Source organism: Giraffa tippelskirchi, chromosome 5, assembly GCF_054371585.1.
Source record: "Giraffa tippelskirchi isolate mGirTip1 chromosome 5, T2T-mGirTip1v1.2.pri, whole genome shotgun sequence".
NCBI classification, from domain to species: Eukaryota; Metazoa; Chordata; class Mammalia; order Artiodactyla; family Giraffidae; genus Giraffa; species Giraffa tippelskirchi.
Genome location: NC_137279.1, coordinates 75277900 through 75302444, shown reverse-complemented (window position 1 = coordinate 75302444; position 24545 = coordinate 75277900). Strand labels below are relative to the sequence as shown.

Genomic DNA, 24545 nt, shown 5'->3' with positions numbered 1-24545 from the left:
TTACAGTTTTATACCTGAAGGCAAAAAATTGAAATGAATAGCTGAGAATATGGTGGTAGAGGTTAAATAAACCATGATATAGTCACTTGATAGAATGGTAAACAATCATTTAAAATGTTTACCTAGACATACAGAGATATGTTGAAGTAATAACATATGGAATAACATGGAAAAATGTAATAACATATTGGAAAATGCAATAACATATTGGAAGATGCTTCTGAGCACATTTTAACTAAAAAAAAAAAGAATAAAATTTAGTTTAGACTTGAGAGCTTTCTCCAATTCACAAGTGATGCAGAGCCTTCCCAGTCCTGCCTGCCTCTTCTAAGAGCCAATAAACAGCATGTACTTAGGTGGTGGGACTGTGACATCAGCAACCATTCAGCCAATCTCCCTGATGATTATTTGCATAGTTTACACCTCCTATGCCAACGGAACCCAGTTTCTTTTAGGGAGAGAACTGAGTGAAAGTGGAAATCTCCAAAAGAAAGGGAAGAAAATTACATTAAGAAAGAAATACTTGTAATGATGTTGGTATCAAAATACAGTGATCAAAATTATTACATTTAGAGTCTGAAGAGAGTACTTTTACCTTCTAAGCAAAGCACTCTAGTTAGTATGCTAAATCTTAAAATAGCTCTCTGACAACCCACTTGATGTTTAAAATTTTTTTTATGAATTCCTACAGAATAGGAAACAATTTCCTGCCTCTTGCTATTGGGAAAAGAGAAGTCTTTTATTTCTTAGAATTAATTGCATTTACAAAAAGAAAAAGAGAAACAACTTTATGCTTACCTGTTGATATTGACACATTATCTTCAACAATTAAGGCTTCATCATTTTCAAGGTAAATGAACTGGCTCTTGACAAGGAAAACAGGATTCTATAACCCTAATCTTTGTCCTCCTGTTTATACACTTACTAGTTGAGCAAATTTGATATTACCAGGATGTCCCCTTTCAGCAGCCTAATTGGGATTTCCTTTCACAAAAAGCATTAAGCTTAGTGGGATAATCCCACCTTTTTCATGTGGCAGACAGTGGGTTTAGACAAGTTTGTTAATCATTTTTGTTTCATTCAGGTTTACTGAGCACATACTATGTGTCAAGTGTTTTCACATGCATTATTCAGTTTAATCCTTACAATAACCATGTGAGGATAGATATTATTAGCCGCTGTTTACAGAAGAGAAAACCAAGGATAAGAGAGGTTAAGGGATTTGGTTGCCCAAGAACATGCAGGGAGTAACAGAACCAGAATTCTTACATGAATTTTCTAATGCCAAGACAAGTGTTCTTCCCACTACATCATGTTATTTATTTATAATTAACCAGTGGAACCAAAGTACACTGGAAAATGCTATTCCTACATACTGAATATAATCTCTTGTATTGTAAACCTATTAATTTTTATCTTATCGAGAACATCAAAATATAGTATGTGCCTACATTTTCCCAAGAAACCTTTAATAGAATAATCTAGTCCTTTAAATAAAATTTCAATCCAAGTATTTTCAAGTTCTCTTTATTTTAGGTACTCAATAATGGACTATGGCTAATGAAAATTTGTCATCATCTTCAAACTGGTGGTTGCAGGTCACACAGCTCTTTACACAACTTCTCACCCAGACTTCGTTGGCAGCATGAGATAACACTCACTGAAAGTCAGAAATGGGTGAGACATATTTGAATTCCCAAGGATAGAACCACTGGAGTGGAATGTTCAACTTTTTGAAGCTGGATGACATTTCTATCTAAAGCGATGGCCCTCACTCTTCCAGGCAATGTCTAAGTTACATATATTATATATATAACACCCTATGTTACCCAACACCCTATAAGGTTGGTATCCCCACTTCTAAATAAGGAAACTGGGGCTTAAAGAGGTTAGTTAGACAACTTGCCTCCAATCCCACGGTCAGTGGATAGCAGAGCTAAGATTTGTCCGCAAGCAGACTGGCTGCAGAGTCTGAGCTCTTAACTTCTCAACGCTGTCTCCAAAACGGAATGTAAAGTATTGGCTGATTTCATGAAACACACCACTTTTTTATTGACCTGCATTATTCCTCAGTAAATATGGGTACAAACAGGAAATCTGGACATCACGCTATGTGTGCATGAAAATATAAATATCAAATTCAAAGTCAGCTTCAACCTAGTGTGGAAAGGAGATGTAATTCAGAAAGATAATGGTCTCTGCTTCCTTAAAGCTTCACACTGACAGCCTCCACTTTTCTTTGGCCTAGAGTCAGGTCATGAATGTGCGTCCATATGCACTCACCATTTGCCACCCAAGACTTGTCCAGGGTCTCTGGGACCCCTGCACTTCCCTGGTGTGAGCCATCAGGGGACAGTGACATCTTGCACCAGGGTCATCAGCCCCGACTGGTTTTGCCTCGTCCTGCCACAGACTTTAATGGCAGTCTGCTTTTCCCTTACCACTGAAAATGCCAGAGACTTGTGGCTTCGTTTTCCACATTGTGCCTGACACTGTGTAGTGGAGGTGGAGGGGGCTTTACATTTTCTAGCCCATCCTAAACTTCTGTGTTCTAAAAATGGAGCTGCCTTGTTTAGAAAGTAGCTGCTTGGCTGAAGTAAATACTTAACAACTTAGGCTCTTCTAGGACACACATTAAAACGAGTGGTTGGAATGGGAAAAAGAACATAGTCCGGAAAATCACAGACTAGCAGGACTGAAGTGAGGCTAGAATGGTACCATGGGTGTGAAAGAGCTTGGGAAACTGTGAAACGCTTTAGAGATCACTGTTACTCACACACTAAGTGGCCCCTTCACTACAGTCTAGGCCAGTGGTTCTCAAATGTTAGTATGCATCAGAATTGCCTGAAAGACTTGTTGAAACAGATCTTGGGACCCACTATTTCTGATGCAATAGGTCTGGATGGTGTCCAATAATTTGCATTTCTATCAAGTTTTCAGGTGATGCTGACGCTGCTGGTCCTGGGACCTACTTCCAGAACTGTTCATCTAGGCTGCTGGGTGGGCAAAACCCATGGTATCCACAGTAACCACAGGTAGCTATTCGGATGGGGTTGTTATTATTACTCAGCTCCATCTCTTGGTAACCCCAGTATTTGCTCTCTTCTGCCTCCAGATTACTCAGCGCAGTTTGGCTGAGATTTATGCGGGAAAGAGATTGAATTCCTTTCATCTCTTCCATGTTTCAACCTCCTGCCATTAAACCCCCTTCTTATTTAAAAGCTGCTTCCCAGTTTGCAGAAACTCTCACATACATTATTGTGTTAAAAAATGAGATACTTTCTTATTTCTGAGCACAAAGCTGAGACTCTTTAGATAATTGGGGGAGGAGGCGATGGGGCAGAAGAACACCCGCTCTCTTCCTTCCCTTTGCATTTGCAGCTCTGAAGGTAGCAATCTGTCCGCGTTTCAGATCAAGGGTCTTAGGATCTGCGTCTTCCTCACCGAAGAGATGCTATAATGTGCGAAGTTAGAGCAAAAAAGCCGTGATGATAAGCATCCCTAGAGCGCCTCCTCCCCGCCAAATAAAATGAGTGGGTGGGGGACACCCCGACAGAGTGTTTCCTGGAAGGGTCCCTCGGGTGCTTCTGCTAAAATCGCGCCTCGGTAGCCAGACGCCCCTGATCTCAACTCCTCAGCCGGCTGTCCGCAATGCTAAGACGCAGCACTCCGGCCCTCCCGATCGCTCTTGGGGGATCGCGCGGTGCAACCAACCCCAAGGACGCGGCCGCGACGCCCCCCAGGCCCTCGGGGCTCCCCATTGGCCCGCGGCCGTCGTCACGCCCTCCTCGCCTCACCTCCCCCCGCCCGGCCGCCGCACCGGCCGGCTAGGTTGCACGCTGGCCGCGGGCTCAGGCCGCGGCGGCGGCTTTGCAGCAGGCGGTGCGGCGGGCGGGGGCCGGGCGCGCGGGCGGGGCGGGGGCGCGCTGCGGGCTCCTCCGCAGGCAGGTGCGGGCCGGGGGCCCGCGGCGGGGCGAAGGGCCGCAGTCGCCGCCAAGGGCGGCGGACGAGGACCTGCCCGGCCGGCCGCCCCATGCCTGCCGCGCCCAGCAGCCCGGCCCGCCGGGAGGGATGCACGGTGCTGCTTGGTTCTCCGCCCTGCGCGTGCCCTGAAGCAGAAAGTTTGGGGGCCGGGGGCTGTCTTCCTCCTCCCGCTCCAATGACTGCCCAAGGACTCCTGCTGCCCAGCCTCGACTGTGACCTGCCTTCGCTCCCCGGGTGGCGATGAACTATTCCAAGCTGTAACCAAGGCTCCCCGCTCCTCGCCCTTCCCTCACCCTCCCTTGAAAAGGTTTATTTTTTCAATTCAAGAGATTGTGATCCGCCCGACTCCCCTCCTCGTTAATAATTTAGACCCCGAGCTTCGTTTCTGAGTGTAAGAGGGGGTGCGGTCTCCCCCCAGGACGGCGCGCTGGAAGGACAGATTCCCCTTGCCGACCCATCTACACCATGAAGAGGTGCAAATCGGACGAGCTGCAGCAACAGCAGGGCGAGGAGGATGGAGCCGGGCTGGAAGATGCTGCTTGCCACCTGCCGGGTGCGGACCTCCGGCCTGGGGAGGCCGCGGGTGCTAACTCTGCTGGCGGGCCAACTTCGGATGCGGGCGCTGCCGCAGCGCCCAACCCGGGTCCCCGAAGCAAGCCTCCCGATTTAAAGGTGAGCGCAGACCCTCCCCATGAGAGCCCAACCGGCGACTTAGCTTTCCCCGCCCCACGCAGAAGTGCTGTAACAGAATAAAAGTGATGGGGAAGCCAGACAGAGGTCCGAGAGGATGGGCAGGTGTTCGGCTAGATCCTGGGCTAGATCTCAGGTACCATTTGTGCCTCTGTCTTTCAGCTTATTTCAGGCCTCTGTGTTTGTTCCTCATTATTCAGCAGACGTTCTAGTGACTCACGCATCCGAGATTGTTTGAATAATGTGTGTGAAGTGCTATTCGCAGACAAAGAGCTGGAGAAATCCAAAATGCTAACCAAAAAGTTGACATCCCTTCCCCTCCCTGGAAGGGGAAGAAAATACAAGGGTGGGAGCCCAAGCAAAGGACCATTAGATCGTTTGCTGAATTAGTTTCCTCCTCCTGGGACCTTCCTGGATTGAAGCTCAGTTTGTCCATCTGTGAAAGGGGAGTGTGGGCTTCCTGCCGTTAGGTGGAGCCAGAGGTTAAGCTAGTGCTTGGAGATCCCGGCTGGTTTGCTAAACCAGCCCCCAGGGTGGAGAACTGACAGGTGGCCCGTTGGTGCTTGGGCTGGTTCGGCGGGCCTTGGTTCAAGTTGCACACATGCTGAGCCGGCAGGGAGAACCAGGATCTGAAAGAGGCGGCCACATGCAGCTGAGAGTCCTTTATTTTCCAGCCTGAGGTTGCCGAGACAATTATTGAGCTGTACTGGATATGTCTCTATATTAACTAAAACAGCAGCTGTGATAAATAATGCACCTTTGCTGGAGCTGCCACAGGAATTGCAGGCTCAGGCTTCTCAAGCAAGCTCACCGCCGGGCTGAGAGAGATGTCAGCCCAAGGAAGGAACTTAGATGCCTTGGAGATTGATGCCTTGGGGAGATTTTCTCCAGAGGGGATGCAAGGTCTTGGCTAGGGGAGCAAAAGGACTCCATTATGTTAAATAAAGCCTGTCTCCTATGGCAGCAGCCACTAAGGAGCTCACCAGAGTAAACCAATGACATTCCTCGTTTGGCCTGAGCAGCACAGAGTCAGGAGGTCAGAGCGCAGGTGAGTGTGCTCTTACCCGTGTGTGTTACCTGTCTGTGTTTCTTGGGGAGGGGTAAGAAGGTGACTTCTGCCTCTATGTGTGTATCTTAAAAATTGGTGGCAGTTATTTGAATGTAACCTCTGATTTTGCTGCTGCCCTTTTTCAGAGGATCGGGGCTAGCTTTATGTGTAAGATGAGCTCCATTGGGTAGGCAGTGCAGGGAGAGTCCTTGGTACCTGTCCCACCTGCCACCTCTGAGCCCACCTGAGTGGTCAGGAGCTTTGGTTTCTGTTTTCAATGAGATGGTGAAGGAAGAGGGCTGCCTTAGTGCTGACGTGGGGAAGGGGCATCCTTCTGCTGCAAACTTCAGCTTCATGCTGGGCTGATCCAGATGGGTCTGGCCAGCACACCCTGATTCCTTGGCAAGGTGGGATCCTCACCCCAAGTCCATGAAAAGCAGCCTTGGAAACCCCCCCACGATTCAGCTCCAGCTGCAGTGAAAACCACCGGCTCTGTTCTTTTCTCCTGCTGCCTTCATGAAGGACGGTGGACTTGCGGTGGTGTTGGGGCTGCAGTGTCTTTGTAGATAAAGCTGCTGAAAGAAGCTCATTCATCTCCACCCGCTTACCTCTTATACTCTCTCTTTCCTTTTTTTGAGGGGGGGGTGTGTTGGTTGGCACTCTCATTCTGGTTGGGGCAGACATAGCAACAACAGCTCTACACTTGATATTAAATGTGGGCCGTCCCTGAACCAAAGTTGAGATCAGGTGTGAGAAAAGACTTTCTTTTCTTGTCCTTCCAAGTTGTCCTCCACCCCCATCAGGAAATATATTTCTGAGCTGACCACAGTCCTGTGAACCCAGGCTGGCAGCACAGGGAAAACCTAGCTGCTGCCTGCTCCGTGGGTGCTCGGGGAGACAAGCAGGGCCTTTTCCTGTTTATCTCTGTCTGCTTTATCATGTGTTTACAAAGTAGGGACTTCAGAACCAGAAAGGAACTTGGGAGCTATCGCAGTTTACTTTGCTGTGTGATCTCAGGCAAGTCACTCAACTTTTCTGAGCCTTTTTCCAGGGGAAGGGACTAGGAATTTTGAAGTATGTCCAAACCTGTTTTCCAGCACTGGCATAGTTTTCCAGCAATGGAAAAATCCCATCTTTGGCTCTAGTGCTGTGTAGAAGCTAACTTGTTTTAGATGTGATGGTTGCACCGGAATAGGGTAAGTTTGATTTTTTAACACCCCCTGTCCCCTACCTGTGTTTGGCCTGAAGCAACCTGCAGTTCTGGCTTGGTTTTGTTTTCATTTTAAACTTTGGAAATAGGAATTTTTGGTCCCTTAGTCCACTTCTGTTTTCTTGTGACAGCTCCAGGTGTTGTGATGGATTAGGTGCAGTGTAGGAGATCATCTTGAGAAAAAAAATAAAGGCTTTGTCTGAAGAACTTCATGGAAGTTGGGCGAAAGGAGAGGAGAGAATGATCCAAATGTGCCTTGATAGCCAAGCTTGCCGAGCAGCCCCAGAGCAGGGGCTCCGGTGGTCTCCCTCCTTGGTCCTTCAGTGTCGTGGAGATGGCACTGTAGATTTCTCCTGCGGTGGCCTGGGATCCGAGCTTGGGGGGCGTGGAGGACCAGTGAGAAGGAAAAATAGTTAAGCAGCAGTTTTAAAACTCTAGCTGAAAAATAGCCTGAAAAAGTACACTGCCCTACAGGCAGCTTATGCAGGTACTTTGGAGGCCTTCTCAGCTACTCCACACACTGGATGTGACCTTCAGGGGCAATGTCATCAGACACTCCAGCAACAGGAGCCCCAAAATTCAGAGTCACATCGCCTTCCCCCTTGGCCTGTGGCTTGGACTCCGTTGAACCACTTGAGTTCATGTCTTGGATTCATTTGTGGTCATTATCCAGTCCTTTGCTCCTGACAGTTTCCTTACTAGCTGGGAGGACACGCTAGATTGCTGGTTACAGAGAGTGTTGGCTGACCAAAAGTACACTGAGATTTTCCAGCAAGTAAACCCAGCGCCAGTGAGAGCGGGAGTGGGAGGAGCTCAGGGGAAAACTACAGAAAGGGACATGGAGCACACGTTCCTGTTAGAAACACGACATATGGTAGATGTCGCTGAGGCCCGGGATGGGTGGCTAAGCACGAGAGTCAGCTGGCTCTGCCCTGAGGCCTTTCAGAAGCCAGAGGGCAGGGGAGGAAATCGCCAACCTTGCCATCTCTCCCACCCCTGAGCAACTGGAGGACTTGAGCCTTTCCTGAAAGGAAGGCTCCGGGTGTGCTGGCCAGAAACCGTCCCCTGGAGTTTCCCTGGGCTTCTCTTTCCTTTCACAGACACCGCTGCGATTAATTTCCCCAGAGATTTCTGAACAGTATTAATCTTTTTTCCAAGAAGAAGGGGGTGCTCTGAAGTGCATCATCTGAGTCCTGGTTCGAAGTGCTTCTAACTCAGGACTCACGAGGGTTCCTTCATCTGTACTATTCACTGGTCTTCCTGTCTGCTCAGGGTGAAGAGCAATTTGAAACCAAAGAGCTGAGGGAAAGTCACAGCTGAATCCTGTAGGACTGTCCTTGCTGGCTTGCAGCCCATGCTGATCACAGGTGCCCCATGTTCCTCACCGCTCCTGGAGAGAGCTCGCTGGTGAAGAGTTCACAGGACAACAGATTCTGACCTTCTGTGGGAAAGCCTGTTTTAGATTGTGAAACATGACATATATATAAAAGTGTCTGAAAGTATATGTACCCTTTAAATAACAAGGACAAAATAGATACCCCAGCTACCTACTACCCGAGAGGGAGAAAATTTACATTCCCAAGAAGCTTCTGCTTATTTTTCTATCCTTTTGTTTATTTTTAAGGCCCAGGGTTTTGATAAAATTTATGGGCCTCAGTTTCTCTACTTTTTCAACGGAGAAGAACAGCAGCTTCGTGGGAATGCTGGTGGGGTGGAAAGGTGCCTGTGCTCTGGGGAAGGATTCCAGTGGTAGGGCAGGGCTCTCTGTGGCCTTCTGCAGCAGGAGGCCCCCAGCTGTCCTGCAGAAGGGACATGTTCCACTGTGAAGATTTCTGCAGTCTCAGGTGGGAGCAGGACCCTAGGAGAGGTTTCATCTGGAGAGGTACAGTTGAGGTAGAGCCAAGAATAAGGAAATGGAGAATCAGTTCTTTGGCAGCAGGTGCTGCCTCGGCCTCCAGGCAAACAGGCTGAAACACTTGCAAGAAAGTCATCATCAAAGCACTCCTAAGTTTAAGGGTGCTTTGAGCATCATTGATGAAATCAGAAACATATGAGGTTAATCAGAAGAGGTGTGCCAGAGCAAGTTGTAAAGGGTGGAACTTTGATTACCAGAGAAGAGGAGAGCCCTTTCTGTGTGAAAGGGCAAGTGCCAGGTCCCTTGTAAGGCCAGTTCCTCTTTGACTAGATGCAGTGCCCCAGCCCTGTAAGTAGTCAGGCACAGTGGAGAGTGCTGAATGCAGAGGGTGTCTGGTTTTGTCTCACCGGGACCTAACGGGAGGAACATGGAGGGTCCTTGGGCCTGGGGTTGCCCCTCCCCCACCTCCTCTGCCTTCAGGAATTTTCAGAGACGGTCTGGATATGGACTCGGTCTGGATATGGACTCGGGAGGAATTGGGGGCCAATGGGAAAGCACGTGCCAAATGAAGCTGTCTGTTCTGCCGCATATTGGGTTCCAGAAGAATCCCCAGCTGCCCTTGTTCCAGTGAGAACTGTCTTGCAAGCTTGGCATCTACAGAATGTGCTGTTTTTTGTGTTTTTAATTGTCTTCACTGCCAATCCCATTAATAAGAATCTCTCCCTCAGCAAGGAATTGAAACATCTGATAGAACCTGAACTGGGGGTTGAAGTTTTAAAAAAATATGTGTCAGAGCTGGGGAAAAAAATCTCAGGTGGCTTCTCAGTGGTCTTGGAGGCCAACTCAAAACTCATGTCTTTTTCATTTCTCCTTTAAGAAATGGAGTCTCCCTTTGAAATCCTCATAGTTGAGAATGATGCATTCTTAGAACAAGGCCATACTGGACGAAGTCCACCTTTATCAACCAAACACTTAAGCCCCTTTCCATGTTAAGAACTTAAAACAAAGCTGTTTGAGGGATCACAGATATGTTTTGTGATTGGGTGAAAAAGATGATATTTGATTTTTCATACCTATTGGCTAAAGGCGTCCAGCCAGGTTAGCTGAATGATGTCCACTTGGAAAACAAAGCTGGCTGTGAGAACCCGAGCCTTGACCTAAGCCATTTGTGAGGAGAGTCAACACATTCAGGCTCCTGGGTCTCTGTTCATCTTTTCCCAGGAAGCCCGATCTTGGCAGCTACTGAGATGACAGACTGAGATGAGGTTTAAACTGCAGCAGAAGAGATCTGGGCTAGACATAAGAAAAAGTTGTGCAACTGAGCATTTTAAATCTTTGGAAAAGGTAATTGTCTAAGGATTAAATCTCCTTTTTAAGATGATCTTGTAGATGTGCATAGTTTCCACTCAGAAATTTATTAAGTAGCGATGGGGCTCAAATGATAAAGAATCTGCTTGCAATGCAGGAGGCCTGGATTCGATCCCTGGGTCGGGAAGATCCCCTGGAGAAGGGATTGGCTGTCCACTCCAGTATGCTTGCCTGGAGAATTCCATGGACAGAGGAGCCTGGCAGGCTACAGTCCGTGGGGTCACAAAGAGCCAGACACAACTGAGCAACTAACACTTTCACTTTCAATGGCCATATTGGTGTGAAGGTCTCTGCCCGCTACTATTGGAGCACAGAGATAATAGATGATATAGCTCCTGCCCTCCATGTGCTCATTGAGGATTCCATCCAGAAGCTGGTGAAAAGTTGGATAACAGTTTGAGAGAGCCATGTCACAAGGCAGAACATGATTAATGGCAAGATGAATGGTGTAGATAATGAGCTCTCTGCAGTTCAGAACAGGGTGGTGAGATCTCTTTAGGCTGGCGTGGTACGAGAGGGCTGTATGGAGCAGGGGAGGTGGGTGGTGAAGGGTGGGTAGGATGAAAAGAGGCAGAGAGAGGGCACACCAGGAAGATAACTTTAATCAGAATCTTTTATGCTGGTATATGTTGAGCCAATTCTGCCTAAAGACCCATTGCATGAGGTCACTTGGCCTGACTTGCATTGACTCCAGGCAGAATTCTCTGAGCAGTAAAGGAATGAGAAATTTAAATAAAATTGAGAATGGGGAAATCATTTGCCTCTAAGTTGAAATCTGTTTTGTTTTTTTTTTTAATGTCAGCTGGGTTGCTGGGGAAGAAAAAAATGATTCCAAAAGTCTTTCTTCACTGTGTTTTTAAGAGAGACAGTTGCAGCTGCTCACTCTTCTCCATCACTATGGCCATGAGTGCCAGACCTGGGGTGACTGATCCTCTCCTCCAGCCCCAGGCTCCCCACCCAAGGCTTCTTAAGGGCAATTGTAGACTTCTGCAATCCACTTTTTATCTCGAGAGTAGGACTCTGTGGGTTTTTACAGTGATTAGCTCTTTAATGCTGGCCCTGTTTCCATAGAGACCCTATAAATAGAGGAACGTTGGCGACCTAGGCTTGCTGAGGCTCACGGTGACCCAGTCACCCCACTAAACTCACCCCACCGAACCAGTGGTGGGGCAGAGGGCATTTCAAACCCAGCTGGGAGGAGGGGAGGTGCAGTCAGCTGCCAGGTGGGATAATTAGCTATAGGTTAGCATCACTTTTAAAGATGCTTTCAGCATTAATGGGAGTTGTTAAGAATGCAGGGACTTGGAAGAATTAGAAGCCGCTTTTGGCTATTTTTAACCAGATGGTACCAAAGTCACTGTACCCCAAAGCATTTTGCTTGATCTCAGGCAGCTGTGTTTGTAGCTTTTGGAGCAGACTTCCCCTTTTGGGGACCCACACCCAGGGAGGAGAACAGATGAAGCCTAACTGTTCAGAGACCACAGCCTTCTCAGGAAGGATCTTTCGGAAACCATTTAGTCCACCCTTTCTTCCTGAGAGGATGATGGCACCCCAAGGAGGTGGGGCCCTTCCTGCCCTTAAAGATGATTCAGGGGAGGGCAGCAAACTTGCCTTATTTCCCTCTGCAGACATGGGCATCTGGCACTGGGGCGCTCTGCGTTCTGCCTCCCTTCTGGCCTCTGGGCAGTTGTGGGACAGTTTGTGCTCCTTCTCGTGGATTGGGAGAGCTGTGTGTGTCCCAGCTCTCACTCCTAAACAGCTCAGCTCTCTTTTCCTAATAAATACATGGCTCTGCTTGGCCACCAAAATGGCTCCTGGCAGCTGGGGAAAAGCAGGAGTCAATGTGGAGAAGCAAGTGACATTTAGTAGCTGGAACCTGTTAGTCAGAGCAGGTGGTGCTTTCTGCTGCGTTGGTGGCTGAGTTCCCTCAAGCTAGTCACCATGGTTTTCCTCATTTCCAAAACTTGTGGCTGGTTATGTGTGTTTGCTGGGTTTTTTGTTTTGTTTTTTTAAATACTTACCATGTTACGTCAAAACTCCTTAACCATCTCTCTGACACCCATATGCATGTATCACCCTGCTTTCTTGCCTTGCACTTTGTGAGGAAAAACCCCTTTGTATGGAGCCACCTCCCTCCCCCCATTATTATTTGTCTTCCTTTTTTTGTTCTTTTTCTTCTTCCCCACCATGGACTTTAGCAAGCTCCTCAGTGCTGCTGGTGCAAAGGTCCTTGGGTCACCCTGGCTCTCCTTGACCTGCAGAATGAGGGCAAGGTGGGAAAGGAAGACCTACTCTGGTTACATACAGGTCTTGCCCATGTCCTACAACGTAACACAAGAAGATCCACTGCTGCAGTTCAGGGGACAGAGCTCCCCGTGGCTCAGGCATTTTTGTTCTGTTTTGATCCTGCCTGTGATACTGTTCCACTGTTGTTGTTCAGCTGCTAAGTCATATCTGACTCTTTGCGACCCCATGAACTGCAGCACACCAGGCTTCCCTGTCCTTCACTGTCTCCCAGATCTTGCTCAAACTCATGTCCTTTGAGTCAGTGATGCCGATACTCTTCTGGGACCTATGTAAATACTATGTCTGCTTTAGTCTCGGAATTGGCGTGTGAGCTGGTGGAGGCACATTTGAGTAGAAATTGGAGATTCTTCTCTGGGAATGGAATGAGCCCCTTAACTGTGCTCCGCTTACGTTTCTTCATCTGTAAAATGGAGACATATCCTGCCTTCCGGGCTTACGCTTGTGTCAGGCTAGAAGGACAGCATACGTCGGAAAGCACTTTGAAAAAATACTGTCGTATGATATTTAAAATAATTTGACCAAGGTTATTTCGGATGCAGAGCAATATGGCAGACAGTGGTGACTGCTGTCCCCAGTGCTACCCTGACCTCCCGGGGCTCAGGGAGAGGAGATGCCTCAGAAATCTGGTGCCATCTTTTGAAGGAAGTCTGTATCTGAGTGGATGTGGAAGAGGGGCCTCAGTGTTGGAGAAGCTAGGCTGAGAGTGCCAGGGAGGGAAGGAAGAGGCCTGGAGTAGAATGCTAGAAAGACCATTTGTAATATGTAATGTGACCACTTGGCAGAAGTTGCTGGGCAAGTGCCAGAGCCAGCTGGCCCCATCCGTGATGTCTGCAGGAAGGTCTGGTATCAGCCTGGGCCCGAGGAGGGGGAGGGTGTCCCAGCCTGTCTCTGGTCCAGAGGCCACAGGATCTGGTGGTTTCCAGGTCTGGCGGAATGCACACCTCAGTCTGGCCTTCCTTGAACGTGGTGGTTTTACCTGAGCAGACTCTGCCCTGGGCTGGCCCTAGAGATGGTGGCTCTGTGGGGAGACCTGGCACTGTGGGACCTGGCATCCCGAGGGCTGCCCCAGGATCAAATTCTTGAGAAGCGGTGGTGGTCACCTTAATCCCCTCACCTAAAAATGGAAATGTTGTTGCTATTGCTTTTATTAGTTTCTGGGAAAGTCAAGTAAGATAATGCAGGAGAAAGAGCATATTGAAAACTGTAAGCCATAAGTTCACAGTGAGCTGTGGTGATAAAACTTATCTGGTCTGTAAAATGGGTGCTAATAAAGGCCCCACCTACTTTGAGGATTGTGAGACTACTCAAACGGGGTGAAAAATGAAAATGCTCCACTTTGACACAAATCCACAGTAGTGTGCGTAGTTACTGCTATCAGATGTAAGTGCAGCTGTCTGCACAAACCACGCTGAGGTGTAAAGTAGCAGTGAGAGTGCTGCTGTGCTGTGCTTAGTCACTCTGTCATGTCCAACTCTTTGTGACCACATGGACTGCAGCCTGCCAGGCTCCTCTGTCCATGGGGATTCTCCAGGCAGGAATACTAGAGTGGATTGCTATGCCCTCTTCCAGGGGATCTTCCCAACCCAGAAATCGAACCAGAGTCTCCTGCATTGCAGGCGGATTCTTTACCAGCTGAGCTACCAGGGAAGCCCTAACAGAGTGAAAGTGAAAGTTGCTCAGTTGTGTCAGACACTTTGCAACCCCATGCACTGCAGCCTGCCAGGCTCCTAGTCCATGGGATTCTCCAGGCAGGAATACTGGAGTGGGTAGCCTTGCCCTTCTCCAGGGGATCTTCCCAACCCAGGGATCGAACCCAGGTCTCTTGCATTGCAGGCATATTCTTTACCAGCTGAGCCACAAGGGAAGCCCGAGAATACTGGAGTGGATAGCTTACAGTGAAAGTGGGGTCAGCTAATTCAGATCTGAAGATGGTTTTCTCTTGGTATCTGCATGGTTCAAATTTTCTCCTCTGTAAGTTTGCTTCTAGAAAAAAAAGAAAATCCAGTACTTGTAATCCTTTGGAAGGTTTCTTAGCTGACAGGCTGCCTCCAGAGGTGACGATCATTCCTTACAGATGAAGACCTGCTATAGCTCACGGAGCCCTGGGTGGCTTGGTTCTGAGTTTCCTTCTCAGGAGTTAAGGGTTCCCCTGGCCCTCCAAGTCCCAGCCCTCTGCCCTCTGGTTCTAAAGTTCTCTGCTGAGGGTCGGCGCCACCACGTGAGCTGGCCCCCACGCAGAAGCAGCGGTCTGGAGTTATCCTGCACGTGGCCTCACCCTGGCCAGGCAGTAGGCTGCCCCTGTCTGAGCAGTTCTGCCTGGGGAGCAGGTAGAGCATCTCGGGGCAGGACTAAGAAAGCCTGTGGCCAGGGCAGCACTGGGCTCCAGAGCCCCCTTGGCTTGCTCCAGCCTGAGTGGAAAGACACTGTTTCAGACAGCTGGTTCTCATATGTATGCTGAGGAAGTTGTCACATTACTGCCTGCGCTGCAAGGTGTGCCCATAGATGTAGTTTGTGTACTTTTTTACATTTACCAGGTTATTATGCAAGATACAAATGAACAGCCAAATGAAGAGGCACTCTTCATGGGTGCGACTAACCTCTGAGTGCACAGGTTAGGCCCTGAGTGACTCACCTCCAGTGAAGAGGTTTGGAAGGGTCTTGGGTTCAGGAGTTTCTGTTGCCCTGAGACTGGGATGTGCATGCGGAAGTATTCGTCAACCTGGAAGCTTCAGTAAGATTTATTGCTATGTCAGAAATGAGGTTGGCTACAAATAAGAGAAAATTATTCTAAAGTTGTGTAGGTAAAGATAGACTTCTTTATTTCATGAACCAGGAATCCCAGGGTAGGCATCCACACCCAGTTTGGTGACTCCATAGGGTCATCAGGTTCCCAGGCCTATCCCTGGGGGCTTTACCAAGATGGCTGTTGGTAAAGCACGATCCAGGCATTACCTCCACATTCCAGGGGGGAAGAAGCAAGAAGGGCTGGTGCCTTTATTAGGAAAGCAAAAGTTCCCTAGAAAGCTCATCTTGCTTTTCATTGGCCAAGACTGTGTCATGTAGCTACCCCTAGCTGCCGGGGCCTCTGATGAAGCAAGAATTTTTAATGTGGTGTAGTAAGGCCATGCAATTTGGGAAGAAAGAAAGGAGAATAGATATTGGGTAGGTGATTAACAATATCTGCTACAATAGTATAATCTGATTGCATGACCCTGATTTTCCCAAGGGGCGTTGCAATGAGGCATCTTTTGGGCCAAAAGAAGATCTTGAGGAAGGGTCTGATTTAGGAGGGAGGTCTCGTGGGTGGAGGTAGAATCCATCCAGAGGGGTAAAACTCATGAGCCAAGTGCTGCCAGCATGTGCCACTGAGCCCCAGACTGTAGCCAAAAGGATACCGTGACCAGTAACCCTGAACCGTGTGTGGATTAGGAGTGTCCTAAGGGAAGCCATGGGTATACATTTATTTCGGAAGGAGAGGAATGGGTCTGGGTTGCCCCTTTCCTGCAGCCGTTCATGGGGATCTTCCAGTTTCAGGTGACTGTAGGAGCTGCATTAGTGTCCCAGGAACAGACCCCTTACCTCTGCCCCCAACCAGCTAGGCGTTGGAGAGCTTTGCCCTCACCGGCTTCTTCATCTTTCTGCCTTCAGAAAATCCAGCAGCTCTCAGAGGGCTCCATGTTTGGCCACGGCCTGAAGCACCTGTTCCACAGCCGCCGCCGGTCGCGGGAAAGGGAGCACCCGTCGTCTCAGGACCCCCAGCAGCAGCAGCAGGGCATGTCCGACCACGAGTCCCCAGACGAGAAGGAACGCTCCCCAGAGATGCACCGCGTCTCCTACGCCATGTCCCTGCACGACCTGCCCGCCCGGCCCACCGCCTTCAACCGCGTGCTGCAGCAGATCCGCGCGCGGCCCTCCATCAAGCGGGGCGCCAGCATGCATGGTGGCGGCGGCGGCAGCCGGCGCACCAAGAGCAGCTCCCTGGAGCCGCAGCGCGGCAGCCCCCACCTGCTGCGCAAGGCCCCCCAGGACAGCGGCCTGGCCGCCATCCTGCACCAGCACCAGGGCCGCCCCCGCTCCTCCTCCACCACCGACACAGCCCTGCTGCTGCCCGACAGCGGCTCCCTCCTGGCCGAGGAGGCCGAGGGTCTCGGTGACAAGGTGAGGCGGGCCTTCCGGGCAGGGCCCACTCAGAGGCCGGGGCCGCCGCGCAGGGGCCTCGGGCCTCGAGGACCTGAGCTGGGGCCTGGCCTGGTGGGTGCGGACACCCCGCCTCCGTGGAGCTGTCTGTTTCACGGAAGGAGCCAGAGAGAGGACCAAGCCAAAAGCGAGAGGCGAGCCCCCCAAAGCTGATTTTTTTTTGCTTAGGAATTTAGCTCTTCAAAATTATCTTTTGCTTGGGCTGATAGTAATTTTGGTGTGTTTTTCTTAAGCATGCTCTCCAGAATCAATACATGTGGTAGTTGGACTAGCATCAATCGTGGTTGTGCCACTTTCTGCCTGAGTCACTTCATTTTTTGGTACTTTAGTTTTTCTCATTTGAAAATGGAGATAATAATAGTGGAATTGCTCTAGGATTAAATAGGTTCGTATATGTCAAATACTTGGCATAGAGTCTGGCGTGGCATAGTTTTTATTATTATCAACCCAAGATGACAGAGGAAAAATCCATGAAGGGCTGTTTGAAAGGGAGAAAATCTAGTTTGATACCTGCTGAATTTCTATGTTCACCGTTTCATTCATATAAGTATTTCTTGCATACTTGTTATATGCTATAAGAATGAATGAGCCGGAGGGGCAGTCCTCACTGAATAGAGGGGAGACAGATGGGTGAACTGACAGAATAGGGTGATGAGGGTGTGACAGAGGATATGAGAACTTGGAGGAATATGAAAACCTTCTGGAGGAAGCCACTGAGCTTCATCTTGAAGAAGGAGTACAATTTAGCCAGAGGACTGGGGGCAAGTGTAGGGGCTGGAAGGGTATAGTGTACACAAAAACACGTCGGTGCTGGGGACTGCCACGGATTCCCTGCGGCTGGAATGCCCAGCGCTTTTGGGGATTGACAGATAGGCAGAGGATACACCACACGAGGTCTTGCCATGTTGAGCCTGGGGGAGTGTGACGTTGTCAGAGGGTGTTAGGCAGGAAACTGGCCGGAGGAGGCCCCTCTGGGTCTTAGTGTAGACGGCAGATTAGGAAGGCGGGCAGGAATGGAGTCAAAGAAACCATCATCAGAGCTGTCGCTGGAGTCTAGGCCACATCAGCGAACATGGGAAGGCAGAGACAAACTCAGAGGACCTACGGCAGTTCTCATCAATGGTACTAGGTGAGAAAGTGGACATGGAAGATGGAACTGAGCTGGGTGTGGATGAGACTTTGAAGCAAGTGTTGAGTACGATGGAGGCCGAGGACAGAGCTGATGTGCAAGGGACAGAGCAGTAGGTCTGTAGGATGAACCTGGGGAGGGATGATGTCCAAGCATGACAGAGGAATTTTAAGAGGAAGGAAGTTTTCAACAAAGTGAAATGCACTAAGAGTGAAAGGTTAGATCTGGATTTGGACACGTACGTAGATGGTATCAAGCAGTGAGGATCACTGATAACTGTGGCAAGAAGCTGGTTTTAGCAGACTGTGGCGACAGTGGAAGTGGAGGGGCACTCTTCGGCGGGGGAGAAAGGACAGAATTGGTTGAGGCAGTCTGGTTTGTGTTAGTTTTTAAAAGATGGGCAGGGAGGGCTACAGATCACTTAGTGGGTCAGGAAAAAGGTTTTTGACTTCTTTGCTGAGTGAGATGGGAAGCCATTAGGTTTTGTACAGATGAGGGACACCCTTTAAGGAGATGGCTCTAGGTGCTGTACGGAGGCCAGGCTGTGAGCAGGGAGGCTAAGAAGCTGCTGGAAGCCCCCAGAGGTGAGATGCCAGTGATTGCTGCAGGGTGAGAGTGGGAGGAAGGCTGGATTCTGGACTCCCCTCAGAGATCAAACAACAAAGGTTCCTGAAGGATGGGGGGGGGCAGGGCAGAAAGGGAGCAGGCAGAGAGGGCTCATAGGTTTCGGCCTGGCTGCTGGGAAGAAGAAATTGCCATTAGCTGAGTTGGACCAAATATGTGGAGGGGCTGTGGGGGCAGAAATCAGAGATAGTCTTTGGACATGTTCCGTTTGAGATGATTGTTAAACATCCATGTGGAAATGCCAAATAAGCAGTCAGATGTTGGAGTCTGCAGTGTTGGGAAGAGACCCAGGCTGGAGACAGACGTTTAGGGGTTGTCAGCATATAGAGTATTTAAAACGATGGCCCTGAACCATCTGCAAGCTTAGTTTCAACTGCAGAGAAGTCTGTGCCAAGAATGAGATCTGGATGTCTCGGCTGAAAGGAAAACGTGGCTTTGTGGAAGGAAGGGAGACCCAGAGAGACCTAGCAGCAGGAACCAAGTTGTTCAGCCCTTTGTGAGCAAGTTTTTTTGTTTGTTTTGGGTTATTTTTGGCGCTGCAGCACAGCTTACAGTATCTTAGTTCCCCCACCAGGGCTTGAACCTTGGCCCCAGCAGTGAAAGTGCCACGCCCTAACCACTGGACTGCTGGGGAATTCCCAGTGAGCAAGTATTTTATTTGCAGCAGCCACCAGGCCCACCTCTTGCTGCTGAGTCAGTGGATACCTTTTAAAAGTCACTTTAGAACAATCCTAAAACAGGGTCTCTGGTCCTGGAGCTGTTTCAGGAGGAGAGAGAAACATTGTAGCATTGTAGGAGAGAGAAGCATTGTAGCATTGTAGGCTATACATGGGCATTGTAGTCCTGAGGCTGTCTGAGCAGATGGAATGGGTGCACAGTAGGCACTTTTGCAAGCTGGCAAAGTTTGTTGCTGTTTGCTGAGTGGGAATGCAAGGGGCTGGGGGGATGGGAGGGCATCAACTGGGGAATTTTTTCCACAAGGCTCCTGTTTGGTCTTCACACTGCCCCCAAAATATCCAGGAAGCAGACAGGGTTCTGTTCTTTGTTGCTGTGGAAGACATGACTGCAGACTCTTGGGTGAGCTCACTGAGGGATGGTTCCCTAGGTGCAGGATGGAAATGGGGAAAATGGTTATTCCTGTGACTGTTTTATATCCTTATTTAGAAGGTTCATCTTTCCAAAGCTTTGTCACCTGTGTTGTTCAGTCGCTCAGCCGTGTCCAACTCTTTGTGACCCCATGGACTGCAGCATGCCAGGCTTCCCTGTCCTTCACCATCTCCTGGAGCTTGGTCAGATTCATGCCCATTGAATTGGTGATGCCATCCAACCGTCTCATCCTCTGTCTCATCCCCTTCTCCTCCTGCCTTCAATCCTTCCCAGCATCAGGTCTTTTCCAAGGAGTCAGCTCTTCACATCAGGTGGCCAAAGTATTGGAATTTCAGCTTCAACATCAGTCCTTCCAATGAACACCCAGGACTGATCTCCTTTAGGATGCACTGGTTGGATCTCCTTGCAGTCCAAGGGACTCTCAAGAATCTTCTTCAACACCACAGTTCAAAAGCATCAATTCTTTGGCACTCAGCCTTCTTTATGGTCCAACTCTCACATCCGTACATGACTACTGGAAAAACCATAGCTTTAACTGTACAGACCTTTGTCAGCAAAGTAATGTCTCTGCTTGTTAATATGCTGTCTAGATTTGTCATAGCTTTTCTTCCAAGGAGCAAGCGTCTTTTAATTTCGTGGCTCCAGTCACCATCTGCAGTGATTTTGGAGCCCAAGAAAATAAAGTCTGTCACTGTTTCCATTGTTTCCCCATCTATTTCCCATGAAGTGGTGGGGCCAGATGCCATGATCTTAGTTTTTTGAATGTTGAGTTTTAGGCCAACTTTTTCACTCTTCTCTTTCACTTTCATCAAGAGGCTCTTTAGTTCTTCTTTGCTTTCTATCATAAGGGTGGTGTCATCTGCATATCTGAAGTTGTTGATATTTCTTCCAGCAATCTTGATTCCAGCTTGTGCTTCATCCAGCCTGGTATTTCTCATGATGTACTCTGCATATAAGTTAAATAAGCAGGGTGACAACATACAGCCTTGACCTACTCCTTTCTCAATTTGGAACTTGTTTGTTGTTCCATGTCTGGTCCCAACTGTTGCTTCTTGACTTGCATACAGGTTTTGCAGGAGACAGGTAAGGTGGTCTGGTATTCCTATCTCTTTAAGAAATTTTTAACAGTTTGTGTGATCCACACAGTCAGAGGCTTTAGTGTAGTCAGTGAAGCAGAAGTAGATGTTTTTCTGGAATTCTCTTGTTTTTCCTATGATGCAGCGGATGTTGGCAATTTGATCTCTGGTTCCTCTGCCTTTTCTAAATCAGGCTTGAACACATGGGAGTTCTCAGTTCACATACCTTTGAACCCTAGCTTGGAGAATTTTGAGCATTACTTTGCTAGCGTTTGAGATGAGTGCAATTGTGTGGTAGTTTGAACATTCTTTGGCATTGCCTTTGTTTGGGATTGGAATGAAAACTGACCTTTTCCAGTCCTGTGGCCACTGCTGAGTTCTCCAAATTTGCTGGCATATTGAGTGCAGCACTTTCACAGCATCATCTTTTAGGATTTGAAAGAGCTCAACTGGAATTCCATCACCTCCACTAGCTTTGTTTGTAGTGATGCTTCCTAAGGCCCACTTGACTTCACATTCCAGGATGTCTGGCTCTAGGTGAGTGATCACACCATCGTGGTTATCTGGGTCATGCAGGTCTTTTTTTATAGCTCTTCCATGTATTTTTGCCACCTCTTCTTAATATCCTCTGCTTCTGTTAGGTCTGTACCATTTCTGTCCTTTATTGTGCCCATCTTTGCATGAAGTGTTCCCTTGGTAGCTCTAATTTTCTTGGAGAGATCTCTAGTCTTTCCCATTCTATTGCCTGGCTAATCCTGATGACATCTCTGTGAAGTTACCAGAGCAGTACTGTTATCTCCATTTTATAGATGAGCAGACTGAGGTCTAGAGGAATCAGGAGGCTGCTTGCCTAAGAGCACCTGGCTAGTTTGTGGCAGAGAGGTGACTAGACCCTGTGTTTCTAGCATGCCCACAGACCAAACTGAGATCTGAAGTCACTAAAACCTCCAGGGACCTTTTATGCAACACCCATGGTGAGCAGGTTGTCTCCGCCCAAGGACAGTGACTATCTCTTGGTTGCCATTTCCCCTTCTGTGTACATCCTTTCTGATCTGATACTGTCCCCCAGGAATGCGTGTGGCCCTGGGGGATCTTGAGAAGAGAGGGTGCCCTCATGTCCTGTGGAAAGGGGTCTTCCAGTCGCCAACGAACCCTGCATGGTCAGCTGACTCCCTCAAACCCAGAGGCCCTTGGCTGGTGTGAGAAGCTGGTGGTGGTCCCGCCCTGGTCTCTGGGACTGAATAGAAGGGATTCTTCTCTCTCTAGTAAACACAGCCCCACATGCTCTCTGCAAGCTCCCTGGTGATTACTAGCATCTATTTTTAATTCATAAGCCTCCCCCACTACCCACACCCCTTGCCATTGTTTAGAAACCAGCAGCTGACTTTCAGCCCAGAGCCGGCCCTGCCAGGGGTTGAATTACCAGTACACCCTGGAGGCAGCAGTTCCTCAGCTGTCTTCAGAGGCTCAGCCTAGCCCCTCCCTAGGAAAGCAGGGGACCTGGAGCCCTATGGAAGGCAGGGCACAGCACACGCACAGAGAGGGGTTGGGCACAGAGCATAGGAAGCTACTCGGCCTTGGTGATGTGGTTTGCCTCCAGATCCACTTGCTTGTCTTTGAGATTGTGCCTTAGATGATTCCCCTTTCAAAACAGAAACAGATTGTCATCTCAGCCTCGCCATTCTGCTTTCTACTACTGGTGTGACACTGAGCAAGAGAACCACTGTTATATCTAGAAAGCAGATGCATGAAGTTATCATCATTGGTGCACTGGGACACTGGCAGATGAGTAGAGAATGTACTGACATCCGGGTTCCCCATTTGTGTGTGGTCTTAACCTCTGGAAACCTGGGCCCTGGCAATTTCAGCAGGAACCACTGGTGGTATGTGCAGTGGCAATGGTTAGGCTGCTTGGGTTCCTCGGCAGAGAAGTCCCACCTCTCTTCCCAGTCTCTCTTTGCTGAGCAGCAATTCTTAGAAAACGTAGTGTACTGCCAGGAAAGCCTAGCAATTCTTCTGTCCTGCCTCGATAACCTGCTCTCGGACTTCCAGAGAGTAGATTCATCCTCGCAGGGATCAGAGACTTGTTTTCCCTTTCCCTCATGTTTGGCTGGGTAATTGCATCCTTCTTGGCCTTGTTCAGAAACTCTCTGTAGCTGTCGCGTCATGGAAGGCTTGAGCTGGGTGCTGCGGTGGGAGGGTCTCGGGAGAGGGAGAGCCTGGCATGCTCACAGCTCACAGCCAGCTCTGCCAGCCTGGCCCTGACCTTGCCCTGGTCATCCTGCCCTGTCTGTGCAAAGAGGCTGGTCCCCTTCAGGACGAGGCACGGCATAGGTTGTGGGGGTTGGGTGTCCAAAGCTCACAGAGGGTGTCCAGAGCCTTAGGAGACCGGCACGGATTTGCCCAGTGGCAGGAGGACTTTAGCAACAGGCCAGTCTGCGGCCCCCTGGCTTTGAGGGTGGGCAGGGTGGGAGAGAGGCCCAGCACTGGGGGGGCGGGGAGGGCGTGGAGATGATGTCGTTATGGACCTTCGCCGTGACCTCACCGAGGTGTTATCTCCAGGTCCCAGACCGGGAGGCCAGGGGCGTTCCGCCCATTGGATAAACCAGAGCCAGCTCTGGACAGCCTGTTTGGTACACTCTGGCCAGATTTATCCAATAACAAGATTTACTCTCTGCCCTGGTAAATAAGGGGAATAAATAAGCACCCCTGTTTACTGGCAGGAATGGCAAGTAAGGGGCCGCCCTCAGCCCTAGGCTGCTGCCAAGAAGACAGATTTTGGCAAGCGTTGAGGGGCCTGGTTTATTTATGTCTGGGAGCCGGTTTGGAGGTGGGTAGGGCCAGCTCTGCTGAGAGAGGTTTCCAAACATGCCCCCCAGGCACGGGGAAGCTGGCCTGTTCGTCTGCAAGGCCTGCTGACATGTGTGAGCGGCCAGGTTCCATGAGAGGCCGAGTGGCCCTGTCTACCCGCCCGTCCACACCATTATGTCCACCTTCAGAGCCGCGTTAGAGTCCCTGCATGCGCGCCTGGGTCTGCCAGCCCAAGCTCACCCCTGGTGGCCAGGAGGACGGTTGCCCTCTCCAGTCGCCTCCTCTTCCATCCTCACTTCCTCTGTGTGTGGGGAGGCTCCTTAGACAGGGGGCACCCAGCCTGGCGGCCGCTGGAGGGCCTCCCAGGCGGTGCCCACGCTGCCGGCCGCTCGCCTCCGTGCTTCGCCGTGAACTGCCGCTCCCTGTCTCAGTGATTAAAAGCCCCTATTTCCCAGTGTATTCGTGGTATCTGGTGAGTTAAGATGTTCTTCCTCTAGTCTGATTTGAGTGCCTCATGTTCAGGTGGAACCCATGTGCCTTTTAGGGGTCCTGTCCAATCAGGAGAGGGGTCAAGAAAAGGGAGGACTCTGCCTCATGACCCCCGCTCTGACAGCAGAGGTTGTAAGCAACAGCAGCCTCTGTAGAGCAGGATTTGGGGCTCAGTTGGCCCAGGAGGCCGCTGGCCTCTGGAACTAGCCTTTATTCATCTTTTCCGCACTGACATCCACGACTCTTTCCAGATAGAAAGTACCCAGCGCTCCCCAGGTTAGCTCTGGCTTCTGGGAATACAGCATCCCCCCTGGGTTACGGGGATGAAGTTAGATAACGTCCAACTTACCTGGCAAGGCCTAGATGGCATGCCTTCCCAACACACCTGACTCCAAGCCCTGCCCCAGGGGGGTGAGGTGCTTCCAGCCCAGACACAGGCGGGAGGCCCGTCAGGCCCAGCCTTCCCCCTCAGGAGCCTCAGCCCCTAGGACCGCCCCAGTGCCCAGGGGGCGGTGTGCCTAGGGCTCAGGGTGTCGGCCCCCAACGCCCGTGCTAATGGCAGCGGCAAGAGGAGGCTCTGTCTCCGGCTCCCGCTGACAGGGAGCCGGCACTGCTGGTGTGGGATGGGTCACGGGAGCTGGCTCGGGTCT

The 24545-nt window shown here is 49.7% G+C and overlaps 1 protein-coding gene across 3 annotated transcripts in view; it reads left to right on the top strand.

The window, feature by feature from the left end:
* Positions 1 to 3836: 3836 nt before the first annotated feature.
* The window catches only part of TMCC2 (transmembrane and coiled-coil domain family 2), a 38190-nt gene continuing 17481 nt past the window's right edge, over positions 3837 to 24545 (top strand). Inside the window, exons 1-3 of one of the 3 annotated variants that reach the window (XM_081490908.1) lie at positions 3837 to 4656; positions 10009 to 10131; positions 16111 to 16620. In XM_081490908.1, the coding sequence (XP_081347034.1) occupies positions 10048 to 10131; positions 16111 to 16620 (594 nt within the window). In that variant the 5' untranslated portion in view covers positions 3837 to 4656; positions 10009 to 10047. Of the gene's footprint in view, positions 4657 to 5212; positions 5723 to 10008; positions 10132 to 16110; positions 16621 to 24545 lie in introns of those variants that run through there. The other 2 variants (XM_081490906.1, XM_081490909.1) reach the window with 2 other exon arrangements.